Below are 13,143 nucleotides of genomic sequence, written 5' to 3' on the forward strand. Positions count from 1 at the left end.
TGTTTTTCTCATAATAGAAGGTGGATGCTCCCAGAAGGGCAAGCAGAAACACATGATGGCCCCAATGGCCTAGGCTTGGAAGGCACCCTGCTGCTTCTGTCCACGTTCCATTGGCCAAAGTAAGTTACATGGCCAAGGCCAACTCTAATAGAAGAAAGAATATTTCTTCCGTGAAGGGAGGGGTGGGAAGGAGGAGGATACATGTTGAAAAATGATCCAGTCCATCACAGTAGTCAATTCTTGACTAAATAGCAGTTCTGGAAGTTCATTTTATCAGTTATTTGGCAAGTAAATTAGATTTTCTTGGAGAAACAAGATTCTTACACAAGACTTTGAATTAATTCTCAAGTCATCTAATTTCTCTGTTGAGGTAGAACACTGATGGGACTTAGCCACCATGTCTATCAATGTTTCTGTAGGATTTAAGTATTAAGACTTCCAATTTGGGGCACCTGGGTGGCTCGGTCAGTTGAGCGTCCTGCCTTCGGCTCAGGTCATGATTCCAGGGTCCTGGGATGGAGCCCCAAAATGGGCTCACTACTTGGCAGGGAGTCTGCCTCTCCCTCTCCTTCTGCCCCTCCCAGACCATTGAGCGCAGGTGTGTGGGTGCGCGCTCTCTCTCTGTGTCTCTCCCTCCCTCTCAAATAAATAAATAAAATCGTTAAAAAAAGAAAGAGACTTCCAACCTGAGATTCTCACACACTCACATTAGGCTAAGGAGTTCTCCTCTCCACCCTCTTCCCAGCTCTAAGCCCATCAGGATAGCTGTGGGAATGGGCTTCCTCCCTCACAGTCCTCTAGGGACATGTCTCTCTATCTTGAACATGTTCCCACAACTTTTTTTTTCTTTGTCCCTCTGTCCTGGGGATTAAACTGGCTGCTTCCTTTTCTAATGTCACTACCTAATTTTCTCCTTCCTGGACTCTGGGGAAGACAAAACTCAGGCTCAAGGATTTTGCCCCTGCTCTACTGTCATGAGGGAATCCAGCCCATGTAAAACTTCTCTTAGATGTTTATTGCTATTAGAGACAGTAGGACCATTCTAGCAATAAACTCCTTCCTCTGCTTGCCCTTTGGCGCTTTTGTTTTCGGGAGTCGTTGTGAGAAACCGCCATCCACGGACTGGTGGGGAGCCGAGCTTAATTAAGATTTCAGGAGACCCAAAAATTTGCCTGGAATTATATATAGAATTTTCCAGGTCAGTAGTGTTCAACAGAATGTTAGAGAGAGTCCTAATCTAGTCAGGACCTGACTGAGATTCTGAGCTCCTCGAGAGCAAAAACCCAGGTTAAATGGACAAGGTCAGCGTAACCATGGTAATGTGAAGTCTTTAGATGACAGATAGGACTGAAACTGATAGACATTTCAGGTCCCCAGCTCACTGCAGTGTGCACTGCATTACACGGATGGGGAAGCCAGTAGGGTTTTTCTGCTCCTTGTGTGTCCCGGGTGATGGGTGGGTCTGACTCATCCTTCACTAGTGCTGGCCACCTGCTAGGTACTGTGGAGGTGTTGGTGGAAAGACAGGAAGAGGATTTGAAGGACACCCAGGATTGGAGTGGAAATGGAGCTGAGGTTAGGGAAGCGCTCCGCCTGCTTGATGGTGAATCGGCAGTTGGGGAGTAGAGATTGCTGCTCCAGAGGTTGGCGTTCCCCGGCTTTGACCTTCTGCCTGCACTTGGGCTGACAGCCCGGAATAGAGTTCAGTACCAGAACTGAACCTGGAGGGTGGTCCAGCCCTGGGGCAGAGTCCGTGGCTGGCTGGTGGATTGAGAAAAGTTGGTCCTAGGTGTTGGCCCTTACTCGCCCCCTCCGTAATAGAGAACATCTTTATTTCCTGGTTTAAAATGTATTTCCTTTTTTGTTTCTTCTGTTGTTGGTTTGGTTTAGTTTTGATTATAGAAATATGTCAGAAACTGTTAATGATTAATTAGCCTTTTACCCCTGAGCAAGGTAACCCCCCTTCCACTCCTGACTCATCAGTAAACCTTGGGGGAGGGTAAAAAGTTTAAAAGCTTAGTCCTGACTGTAGCTAAGTTGGCTAGCATTAGAAAAATCACTATCTAAATAAAGTTGTATACATACTACAATAATAATAGTATATTTTAAAGGATACGGCGTGGGTTGAAGGGAAAGCCTGGGGAGGTAACAGTCCACAGGCAACCTAAAAGCTGTTGCCTTTTCCTGAAGGGCAGTTTATACCTTGAGGTCATATATAAGACGGCTGTATCTATACATTTTGTTTAGTGACCTATTTTTTTTAGTTTTTTTTTTTTTTTTTTTTTTTTTTTTTTTTAAGACTTTATCTGAGAGAGCGCAAAAACAGGAGAGATCACAGAGGGAGAAGGAGAATCAGACTCACCGCTGAGCAGGGAGCCCAATATGGGACTCAATCCCAAAACCCTGAGATCATGACCTGAGCCAAAGGCAGACACTTAAACCAACTGAGCCACCCGGGCACCCCCTTATTTATTTTAGAGAGAGAAAGAGAGAGCGAGCAGGAGCAGGAGGCGGGGGGGGGGGGGGGGGGAGAGAATCCCAAGCAGACTCCCTCCTACACATGAAGTCCAATGAAGGGCTCCGTCTCACCACCGTGAGATCATGACCTAAGCCGAAACCAAGAGTTGTCCGTTCAACCAACTGAGCCCCCCAGGCGCCCTGTAGTGTCCCTTGAAGTAGATGCTCGTTCTCTTTCTAGACACACTTAATTCATGTAGTGAATACATGTGTAACTGTCTAAACATATTATTTAGATGGACATGTTTTACATCAATTGATGATTCTTTCTTTATCACAGAAGTGCTTAACATTCAATCCAGCCAAAAGAATATCAGCCTACAGTGCCCTGTCTCACCCATACTTCCATGACCTGGAGAGACGCAAGGAGAACCTGGACGCCCGTCTGCCACCCAACCAGAACAGCTCAGACATGAACACAGCCTAAGGCCCCCGCCGCTGCCTTGTGCTGATCACCCGGAGAACACCCTTGGTGGCTGATGCCACCCCTCCCTCACCCTGAGTAAGCCCCAGCAGAGCTGCTGAGGATCACTGGCTGGGGACCTTCTAGTTGCCGTCTTCTGGACCGTCTCTGCTTCTCCATGGAAACCGCTTAGTTTACTGTTTTGAAATCATCAATGCAAGAGTGATTGCAGCTTTATGTTCATTCGTTTGTTTGTCTGTCTGTTTGTTTTGAGAACCTGGAAAAATTCCAGAAGAAGAGAAGCTGCTGACCAATTGTGCTGCCATTTCATTTTTCTAACCTTGAATGCTGCCAGTGTGAAGTGAGCAATCCAGGCACAGCTGAGTTATGATGTAATCTCTCTGCAGCTGCCCCAGCCTGATTCGGTACTTTTGAGTGAGAGTGTGTGTGTGCGCGTGCATGTGTGTGTGTGTGTGTGTGTGATTCTTGTTCTCTTAAAGTGTTACTTTCTGTAAACAACAAGAAGAATTGAATTTGAAAGACTCAAAGCGACCTATAAATAACAGGTTTCTGTTGACTACAGGTGATTTATCAGAATGGGCTTCTTGAATTAGAAAGTTGAGCCCATGTCCTCAGAATTTCATGGTCAAAAGCAGTAAGTTTGCTAGCATTAAAAGGTTCACTATCTAGATGAGGTTTTATACACACAACAAAAGGAAAAAAAAAATACTGGTATCTTTTAAGAGACCTGTTTTTTTAAAGCATACATTCTAGTTACTCTTCCAAAAAAGCTGAATTTACTCAGTATAAGTCCATTTTAACTTGTTTTATATGCTTTTATTGTTTATTTTGAAAAATACCCTTATAAGCTTTTTCTTACTTGCTATAGATTTAGGGAGTATACCTCAAATAGGTAAAATTTGTCAAAAAAAAAAATTAGAGAAAGCCTTTATTTCCTGATTTGAAATCTATTTCCTTCTTTGGTTTTGTTGTTACTTTATTTTGCTTTTGATTTTAGGAATTTGTCAGAAACTGTTTGCTGTCTTGGTGTGGAGAATAGTTCTCTCTGACCAGAGACAGGAATACCATTTAAGTTTTCCCTATTACACTGTACATTTTCTACCATGCACTGCCTTGTTTGCAAAGTGTCCATCATATCTATCCCCCAAGACCTCCAATATATAGTACTACCATTACATAACTGATAACAGATTGCCCACACTTTTCACAAACACCTCCTGCTTGCTTGCTTTCAGTGGCCCTTTTGTGAATACTTAGATTCAGATTGTGTTTTGTGGCTCCGATTTCGCGATCCTAACAGGGCCCCCCCAGTAGGTCCTCGTTCTCATGCAATCTTCCTACCTGGCATTCATTGTTGTTATCTAGGCAGTGAGTAGAGGACTGGTTCTTCTCTTATCACCAGCACATAGATTGCTTTAAACAGTTACTTAGTGTTTTACAATTTTTGTAGAATATATTGTCAGAATCAGAGGGAATGTTTTTAACTGTTGTTTAACTGTTGTTTAGAAATCTATATTTACTCTCTAAAATGATCTTTTCTCCATCCCCCAGGCTGTGCTCGTTCCTAGTGCCTTGTGCCTACTCCTCCTCTCTGCAGAGCCAGCCTGACCTGGGCATTGTGAACAGCTTTATTTTTTTCTCTTGCCGTTTTCTCTACTGTTCTTGATGTCCCAGTGTCATCTCTGCCTTATATGTGATTAGTGCTCAAAGACACAGAGATTAAGCATCTTTCTGGAAGTTTAGCTGTCTTTGCTTTCTGACTCGTGATTTGAGTGCGTGCAACAGTTAGACTATGTTTAGAGTTAGGGTTTTCAAAAAATGAACATTGCTTCCCTCAGTAGAAAATGTTCCAGATGATGTTTATATGTTGTCAAGCCTTCCTGAATTCTTCACAGCTCAGTATTTCTATACTACCATCTTGAGCAAGAAAAAAATTAGGAGACTTTTCTCCTGGAAAGCTTTTTTGGGGTGGGAATTACTCTTTTTTAATATATACGTTGTTTAACATTTTTCTAACTCAGTAACTTGAAGGGCAGGAAGATTTGTCTAAAACCGGATACAAAATGAGAAGATGGGCCATATGACTGTTTTACGCTTTCTTCGTTGTTCACAATATTGATTATGCTTTGTTATCCCTTATAAATGCTTGAGATATAACGAATCCAGAGCATGGGGGTTAGGAGGCGATGTCTCTCTTGGAACAGTGAGCTTTGCTTTTCCTTTGACGGCAGGTCAGAATACCAAGACATTTTTGCTGGGGCCTAGACATTTGAGTTTTAAAACTCACTGCACTGATTCGTCATGTGCTTTTTGTTTCACATTCATGATCAGAGTGTATATAATTTGACTCTGCTTTTTTAAGTTTTTCCTAAGTTCTCTCGAGAAAAATGCAGCTGTTCTAAACTGGAATTTTTCAGCATTCTTGAGAATTTTAAACAAGTAGAGAGCCCCACTTTATTTCTAGCATATACTTTTGGTTCATTTCTTGGTAGTGTTTATTTAAAAAAAAAAAAAAAGGCACAAACAGTTTCAGCATTGGATACTTGCAGATTATCCTCGGAGAGGCAGGAGGAGGCACCTCAGCCTCTCTGAACTTTCAAGAGTCTGACCCCAGCTCTTCCATGCGTACTGCTTGGGAGTTGAGTGATTACCCTCTGCTTTATGTCTTGTATATCTGGCCTACCCGTTCTCGAATGCAGATCCCACAGAAGCACCCTTAGCATTAGGTCACCTGGACACGTATAGCACCATAGGACGTGACTGAATACAGCTTATTCTTCTGTGGACATATGGTTTCAAAGGTCTTTGCCAAAAGTGAAGGCATGGTTAGCTGCAAAGGCCACACTGCCCCAGGGGTATACTGAAGCCTCTTATAACAGGAAAAATCTGGGGTCAGATTGAAAATCACGTTCACATTTCATAAGAGAACTGGTGCTGGCCTGTGGCTGCTGGTTTCTACGTGACAGTTGTTCTGGTGGTCCAGGCACTGTGGGAACTGTGGTGTGGGCTGGAATTCTAACAGTCCCACTGAAGAATAAAAGAGGCACCTGTCCGTTTCAGCATCATAAGCTATCATGTGGCAAAGGAAATAAGGCCTTAATCTTCTAACCTTAAAAACATAGCTTCCAAGAGCTTTTAAGAACCCAGTACCTTGGCGCCTCCCACTTTTGTCTTTCCTTTAAAGTGGACAGGAACCTAAGAAGCAAAGAACCTGTTTTGGACAAGAGCTCCGAGCCATTTTATCCCTCTGTATTCTTATGATTTTGTCTCAGGAAATCGCACACTAGGAATGGCACACTTTTCATTTAGCCCATTGTGTCTTATGGAAAAATTGTTCAAAGTATTTACCTCAGAGTAGAATCTCTACCTTTTTGTTTTAAGTAAAAATGAAAATTTCAGAATGCACGGGATATCATAAAGAGAATCTGTACCCCTTACTAAAGATTTTATCTTTATTTTTTGATGACTCCAGAATGCGGTACTGTCCATCTTGGAAAAAAAAACTAAATAGTACCAAACATTGTGAACCTTCAATTATGTATTAAAATTGAGCTTTTAACTACAGCTGCTTCTCTTAAAAGTGGTGCCTATTAAAGTCAGTAATGTAATCCTCATTCCTTTATGGAAATTAAAATCATGTAAGCTTCTAATACAAACATTAAAATTCTGCTCTTCAAATAATTGCTTCTTATAAGTGACAACTGGACTATTTGTATGATAAGCACACAAGAGAGTGTCTAACATTTTCCAAAAGCAGGCTTTTGTTGCATCATCAGGTCTAAGAAAGAGTAATAGTAAAAGTTAACAAGCCACTGTAATTACTTAATTGTGTTAGTACAGAAACTATAGAATATTTACCTTGGAAAGAAAATGTTGAAACATTATAAATTCTGAGGTATTGATAGAATTCAGAAGAATGCATGTTTTACATTGTGACATGTTAAAACAGTGTCTTTATTTTATAAAAATAAAGATGTGACATGATTTCAAAATCTTAAAAGTCCTAAAACAGTGGACAATGGATAGAGGAAATTCAGAAAAAAGTGAAGGTTTTCAAAAAAGGGTAGTTTCAAAGTTAGATATATTTTGAAGGATAGATATTAACAAATATATTGTAAGAATTTATATTACAGTCCCCTGGCAACTATGAAATCGATATGTTCTAAAACATGTCTTACAGAAAAGCTGTTCCAAAGCAGTTGCCATTTCAATTATCAGCCTGAAGAAACTAAACTACCTGTACTCCTTTCTTAGTTTGTGGGAGGAAGCAGCTATGAGAAGCTACACTTGTTATACAAGCCTAAGAGTGTTTGTTGTAAGAAATACATATACATACTGAATTTTTAAAAGGCACGTTTCCTGTGCCACCAGGATTTTTTTGAAAAACTGAAGCCCAAATCATGTGCATCCAGTACAATTCAGATGTATAACTAGAAACATAGCTATGTGCTCCTTCCCCACCATGGAGAAACTTCTCGAGGCTACCCAAAAGCCTGTCCAGCAATGTGAGCCCCCAGACAATTAACAGTGGTGTTTTCCTCCACAAGCACAAGAAAACAGCATTTTCATTTCTTATCCATGCAGTTTTCAACCTCTTTGTGTTACATACCTATATCTCAAGCATTTCTAACTTGTACTTTTTCAGAAAATAAACCACAAGCTTCCTCTGGCCTTTTCTATCTTCTGATGTTTGTATACAGCAGATATGTGAAAGAGTAGGGGTCTGATTTTAAGTGGTTTTTTTTTTTTCCTCAGTTGTTTGTTTGTCTTAATGAAGTATGAATCAGCTTTTTCAATATGTTTTCTATTTCTTAGCATTCCCAGGGAGTTTAGATAAATGCATGAACTTCCATCAACATATTTATGTTTCCTTTGATACTGGTGCTCGGGCCTTCAGGAAGAAAACAAGAGCCTCTTGAAAACTTATACAGGCTTTTTTTTTTTTTTCCCCAAGCATCTACTTAAAGACTATTACAGCAATTTGAAGGTTGTAAGGTAGGAAAGGGAAACGATTTTTCTTGCAAATATCTGTTTTAAATTTCACACTGACCTAAGACATGGGCTTTCTTGTTTCATTCCAATATATTCCACAAGGTGGCACTTTCGGGGGGAGGGTGGAATCTGAGTAAGGCTAAAGAGGTACTTCGCAAGACTTCATTCTAACTTTATTTTTCTGCACATATTTTACTCTTGCTTAGCACTTGTTTTTTGGGGATGATTGACCTTGATATTTTAGTTATTCGCTAGGTTCTGAACAATTGTCTGAAGGGGAGTTGTACTTGAGAGTGAATAATACACCCATTTTGATCATTTAAGTGCATAAAGAGAGCCAAGACCTATTTTCCAAGAAGCATTTTTTTTGAGGTACCTAATTACCTCACTCTTCTAGGTGCAGAAGTTACAAAGATAGATAGACTTAATAGTTAAAAGGCAACACTCACCTGTGACCTGGATAGTTTCCTTAGGAGTGGAAAACTCCTGTGGCCTCAGCCAAAGTACCTGTACCCCCGTCTGGTGTTTTCCCATTTCGTACCATGATGTCTTTATACATTGATTAAAATTTTAAATCCTCATTTAGAAATCAGGTGAGTAAAATAAGTAACATTGGTATTTAAATAGACAAAATGATTTTTTTCTGAAGAATTGGCCATGCTGAAACAGAGCCCTTATACACTAAAAGGCATGGTAATTTCATCACAAGTGTAAATTCACAAGAAGTGCAATTTTGTAAAAATCCTGTCCAAGCATGTGAGCATAATAACCTAGGAGTATATTTACATAAATCTTTCATTTCTCCACTTGGGAATTTCTTTGACAACTTTCTCTCTGTGTCTATATAGAGATATACCCATACACTGCTATGTTTTAATTCACAGATCTACTCAGAGACTGATCATCCCCCAGATGATTTTAGGTAATTTTAGAAATCCTTTTCCTCAGTAAGTGTTAATTTAGGAGGAAGACAGTTATAGTACTTTTCAGAGTTGCCTTAGCACGGTAAAACAAAGGCAGTTTATTCCTCCTGCGGGGCGGAAACTCCATAGTGCTTGCTTAACTTGCCTGCAGAGTAGCCGGCAGGCAAGTCTCACTAATGCATTCTAAATCGAAACACCGCACACACTAGGGGCTGGCCAGAGCTCTGTGGGGACTCCTCGGCCTTATCTGTCTGCTCAAAACCCCACCAAAGTAGAGTCCAATTTAAGCCTCTAAATGGAAAGCCAAATTCAGACCTCGAATTTGTTACCAGTTGGGCCAGTCTGAACTCAACTTGCTCGTGGTCAGCACTAGACGCCCACCTGAACCCCCCCCCCCCCCCCCAGGGTACGCCGGGCGGTCACCCCGCCCCTTTGGCAGTGGAGTGGTAGTGGGCGGAGCTGGCTGGGACCTGAAACCTAGTACACACCGGGTGGGGTACGGTCGGCGGTCCATGTGCCCTGCTGCTGTCTCAGAGGCATCTGTTCTGCAGTCCTAGGAAGTAGAATGTCCCTAGAAGCAAACGGGTGTCTTCTGTGCATAAATAAAGTACAACACAATTCTTTGAAAGTTCGGGTATAGTAATAATAGTATAATAAAGAGATGCCGCTCTGTATGAAGCATGTACCGGGCATCTCTCAGGCGCTAAGCTCAGCTTTTTTTTTTTTTTTTTTTTTTTTTTAAGAGAAGATGTATAATTACAAGAAAGATTTTTTATTTTTTTATTTTCTATCATTCTACATATATGGTGGCAAAAGATATGCGTGGAAAGGTTTTGTTTTGAAAATTTGTTTATTTTCTGTCTTGGCGAAAGCTCCTCACTCTCTAGTTTCTACTTTCTACTTTCCCTTTTTTTGGAGGGGGGGTGTCAAATAGCTAAGGGTAAATAGACCAATTATATCACATAGTAGGAGATTTTCCTGTTTAGAGGACCTTGTGTATGAATTGTTTCATCAAGCAAGTAACTCCTCTACCTTAGGACTTTGGATTGTCAAATACAGGTTTCCTTGATAAAGGGGGCATATAACTACATATTGCAGTTAAGGACCTATTACTGTAGCACTAAGGAGTGAGCATAGAGCCACACACAGTTACTTAATTTCTAACGCTCTGTGGTTTCTGGCCAAATTCTGCTGACATGCTTAGGTTATAGTCCTGAAGATACCCATCGTACTTGAAAGTTTCTAATCTTAAGTTTTTTTGAAATGCAATAATATGTATTAGTTAGCAATACTTCTGTGATCACCAGCAACTTCTAATTTAACCTTGAAGTCTGAATAATGAAAATAGTTCCCAGCAGTAATACAGTTCTTGAACTGCCCTCCCCCATTACCAAGTACATTATACAGCTTCTCAGTTTGGTCCTGTGTTTGCAACAACATTCACGTGAATATTACAGTTTCTCACTTATTTTGTATTCATGTGTTTTACTATGACCAATAGTAAATATATTAGTTAGTACTCGGGATGAATAGCAGCAACTACCCCTAAAATCAGCACTTATCAAGGTGGAGAATTTCTATTTCAAGTTGTTCTACACTTGCATAAATTATTTCTATTATTATTCATGTATGTTATTTATTTCTGAATCACACTAGTCCTGTGAGAATACAGCTGAAAGGAAATGGCATTAGGTTTCACATCTAATGTTCATTATCAGGTCTTGATGGAGCTAAGTAAATTAAAATTAGCCGAAGCCCCGAAAGCACTGCATGCATTTTAACATGATGAGTAGAATTCAAGTCTGTAGGGGTAGTATTTTTGTGTCTAGGTGTTTTACCATTATGTAAAGGAATAAAGCAAATGACTTTGTAGTTCTTTTGTCAGAGACGTATAGTATAGTGTGAAAATACAGCAAAAAAATTAAAACCAGATAGAAAAGCATCCAATACTGCCTTAATCTGGGAACTAGGCCAGACGGCCATCAGAGTAAGATGCCAGGCAGAGACAGGTGCCTGGCTGGTGCCTTCTCATATCTGGCCTTGAGAAGCTTCCTCCCTGCGAGCTTGTGCCCTCAATGGTTGTCCTGTGCAGTAGTGGGAACAGGTAGTAGCTGTTACAGGGAGAACAGTGTGAGAGTTTCCTGTAGAAGCAAACTGTCAACTTGTGCCTTGGGGCTTCCAGAATGTGTCAGATGGAGAAATTCAAGTTTCTGCGCTGCAAGCAACTTGGTTTTGTACAGAAGCAGTTCAGTCTGGTAACAAACCCAAGGACTGCACGGACAGTCGTCAGCAGTGGGTGTTAACAACCAACAGTCCCCAACACCTCAGAAGCTTGTGGCATTTCTGGTTATTTTAGGTTTTGATCTGAAGGTTCATTGGCAAGTGTTTGGCATAGAAGAGCAGTATGTGTTAAGAAAAGCACAATATTGGTTCCCGTAGAGTGCAGATTAGATCTAGAGGGTTTTATAGGATTACCATGTCAGAGATGTGTCAGTGCATGTTTTCACTGTAAAGTGTATTCGTGTAGTGTTTCTGCATTCCCATAGGGCTTAGTTAAAGCTTTAGTCTAGGTTTTCAGCAAGGCTGTCCTACCCAGTAAGCTTTTTTTTTAAAACTTTTATAATAGAAAATGTGTTAAATGTAGAAAAAAAAAATCTTAATTTGGACATTTGACCTGTTGGTTTCTGTGTTTGAAATCACGATTCTGGAGATGTAGAGATTGTGCATGCGCATGTCAGATACTAATCTAGGCTGTGTGAACCAGCCCAGGATAACCAGTGCCCTCCCGTCCCCTGCATCCTCCCTCCCTCCCACTGAGGTGCTCCCTGCCCCCATCTGGCCTGTCTGTGTGGTGCTCTTTATCCTCTTCTGCCGCTCTTTGGGCGGCCGGGACATGATGAGAGGGAGGCTTCAGGCATCACAGGTGTGCCTGCTCGGGCGTGGCCACCACTATTACTTGACCTTTGGCTGGGCACGAAGTGTGCTCACAGCACCAATCCCAAATGCCCTCTGGCATGTTTGTGTGCATCTTAACTTCAAAACCAAGTCATCCTACAGAGCATTCAACTTTGGCTGTGGTACAAAGAAACGAAACAAGACTATAAACCACATTCCAGGCTGCTGTTTTCTGTCCATCTATAGGCCGTAGTTTTACCGTATTTCTTCGTACTTGAAACTCATTCTGCTATTTTAATATCAGGGTACAAACTTACAAGGGTGCATGTTCCTTAAAGGTGCAAAATGACTCTCATTCCATTTGCTCAGATCGCTACAGAATGCTGTTTTGGTGCTTTGTATTGAGCAGGTCAAAGGAGCAGTATAGAAATCACTGGAACACAGTCTTACAAGAATGTTGGCCGATGGCTTGGTATAGATAGTGCTTCTGCTCTTCTCTCCGTAGGTAAGGTTGAGAGTTACCACACTGGCCTGTTGGGTTCACGTGGGTATCCTTTCTCACAGGGTACAGAAACCCTGTGCTCTCCCCATATGGGGGTGTGCGCAGCTCTTTGAAAGCAGAGACCTTCCTATGTACCAGATCATTTAGCCCCCAAAGAGAAGTGGCCATGGGTGTAGATAGGAGCAGAATGGGAGGGGCTCTCTTGCTCTGGCAAGCGACCCTCCATACAAAAAGCTTTCCTGGGACAAAAAAAAAAAAAAAAAAAGCTTATATGTAAAGTTACCCCCTTCATAGCACCCTGAGCTAAATGATCTTGCTTTTTTCCCTTTAGGTAGATAAAAATACAGGTCAGTTTATCTAGACTCTTCCCACCTGAAGAGGAAAATAGAAAAGTAGATTGTTTGTATCATGTAAGATATATAATCCAAGGACTACCCAAACTTACATTAAATCCCCCATCACTAGCAATCTGTTCTAAAAAGTAGCTCAAGTCAAAGATGCTTAAATGACCTGGACTGCCCGAGGTCAGGGGCAGTCATTCTAGCATACGCCTTACTCTAGGACTCACTTGGAGAGGGACAGCTGCCAATGTTGACTCTGTTGCAATAGCAAAGGTAACATGTCAGAAAATCTAGAGGGTTGCAGATCACAAATCCTTTGGAAACTGGATGTCTTACTGGGTGCTAGAATGCAAATTTAGGTATTTATTGTTGGGTAATCGAATTCATTGTTTTTTAAGAATTAGTGTTGAAACATCACTGTCCAGTTCATTGTTTTCACATATGCACAAGCTAAATTGAAGCAAAAAGAGAATGGTTTGTATATTTGTCATACCTTTTGTATTTCTTACAATAAAAATATTGGTAGCAAATAAAAATCATAAAAACAGC

At 41.0% G+C, this 13,143-nt stretch overlaps 1 protein-coding gene across 4 annotated transcripts in view; it reads left to right on the plus strand.

Moving 5' to 3' along the window:
- CDK6 (cyclin dependent kinase 6) overlaps positions 1–13,143 on the plus strand; it is a 239,358-nt gene extending 226,215 nt beyond the window's left edge. For all 4 annotated transcript variants that reach the window (XM_059396854.1, XM_059396855.1, XM_059396857.1 and 1 more), the window contains exon 8: positions 2,798–13,143. In XM_059396854.1, coding sequence (XP_059252837.1) covers positions 2,798–2,944 — 147 coding nt within the window. In that variant the 3' untranslated portion in view covers positions 2,945–13,143. The remainder of the gene's footprint in view (positions 1–2,797) is intronic.

The sequence above is a fragment of the Mustela nigripes genome, chromosome 4 (genome assembly GCF_022355385.1).
Source record: "Mustela nigripes isolate SB6536 chromosome 4, MUSNIG.SB6536, whole genome shotgun sequence".
Classification (NCBI taxonomy): Eukaryota; Metazoa; Chordata; class Mammalia; order Carnivora; family Mustelidae; genus Mustela; species Mustela nigripes.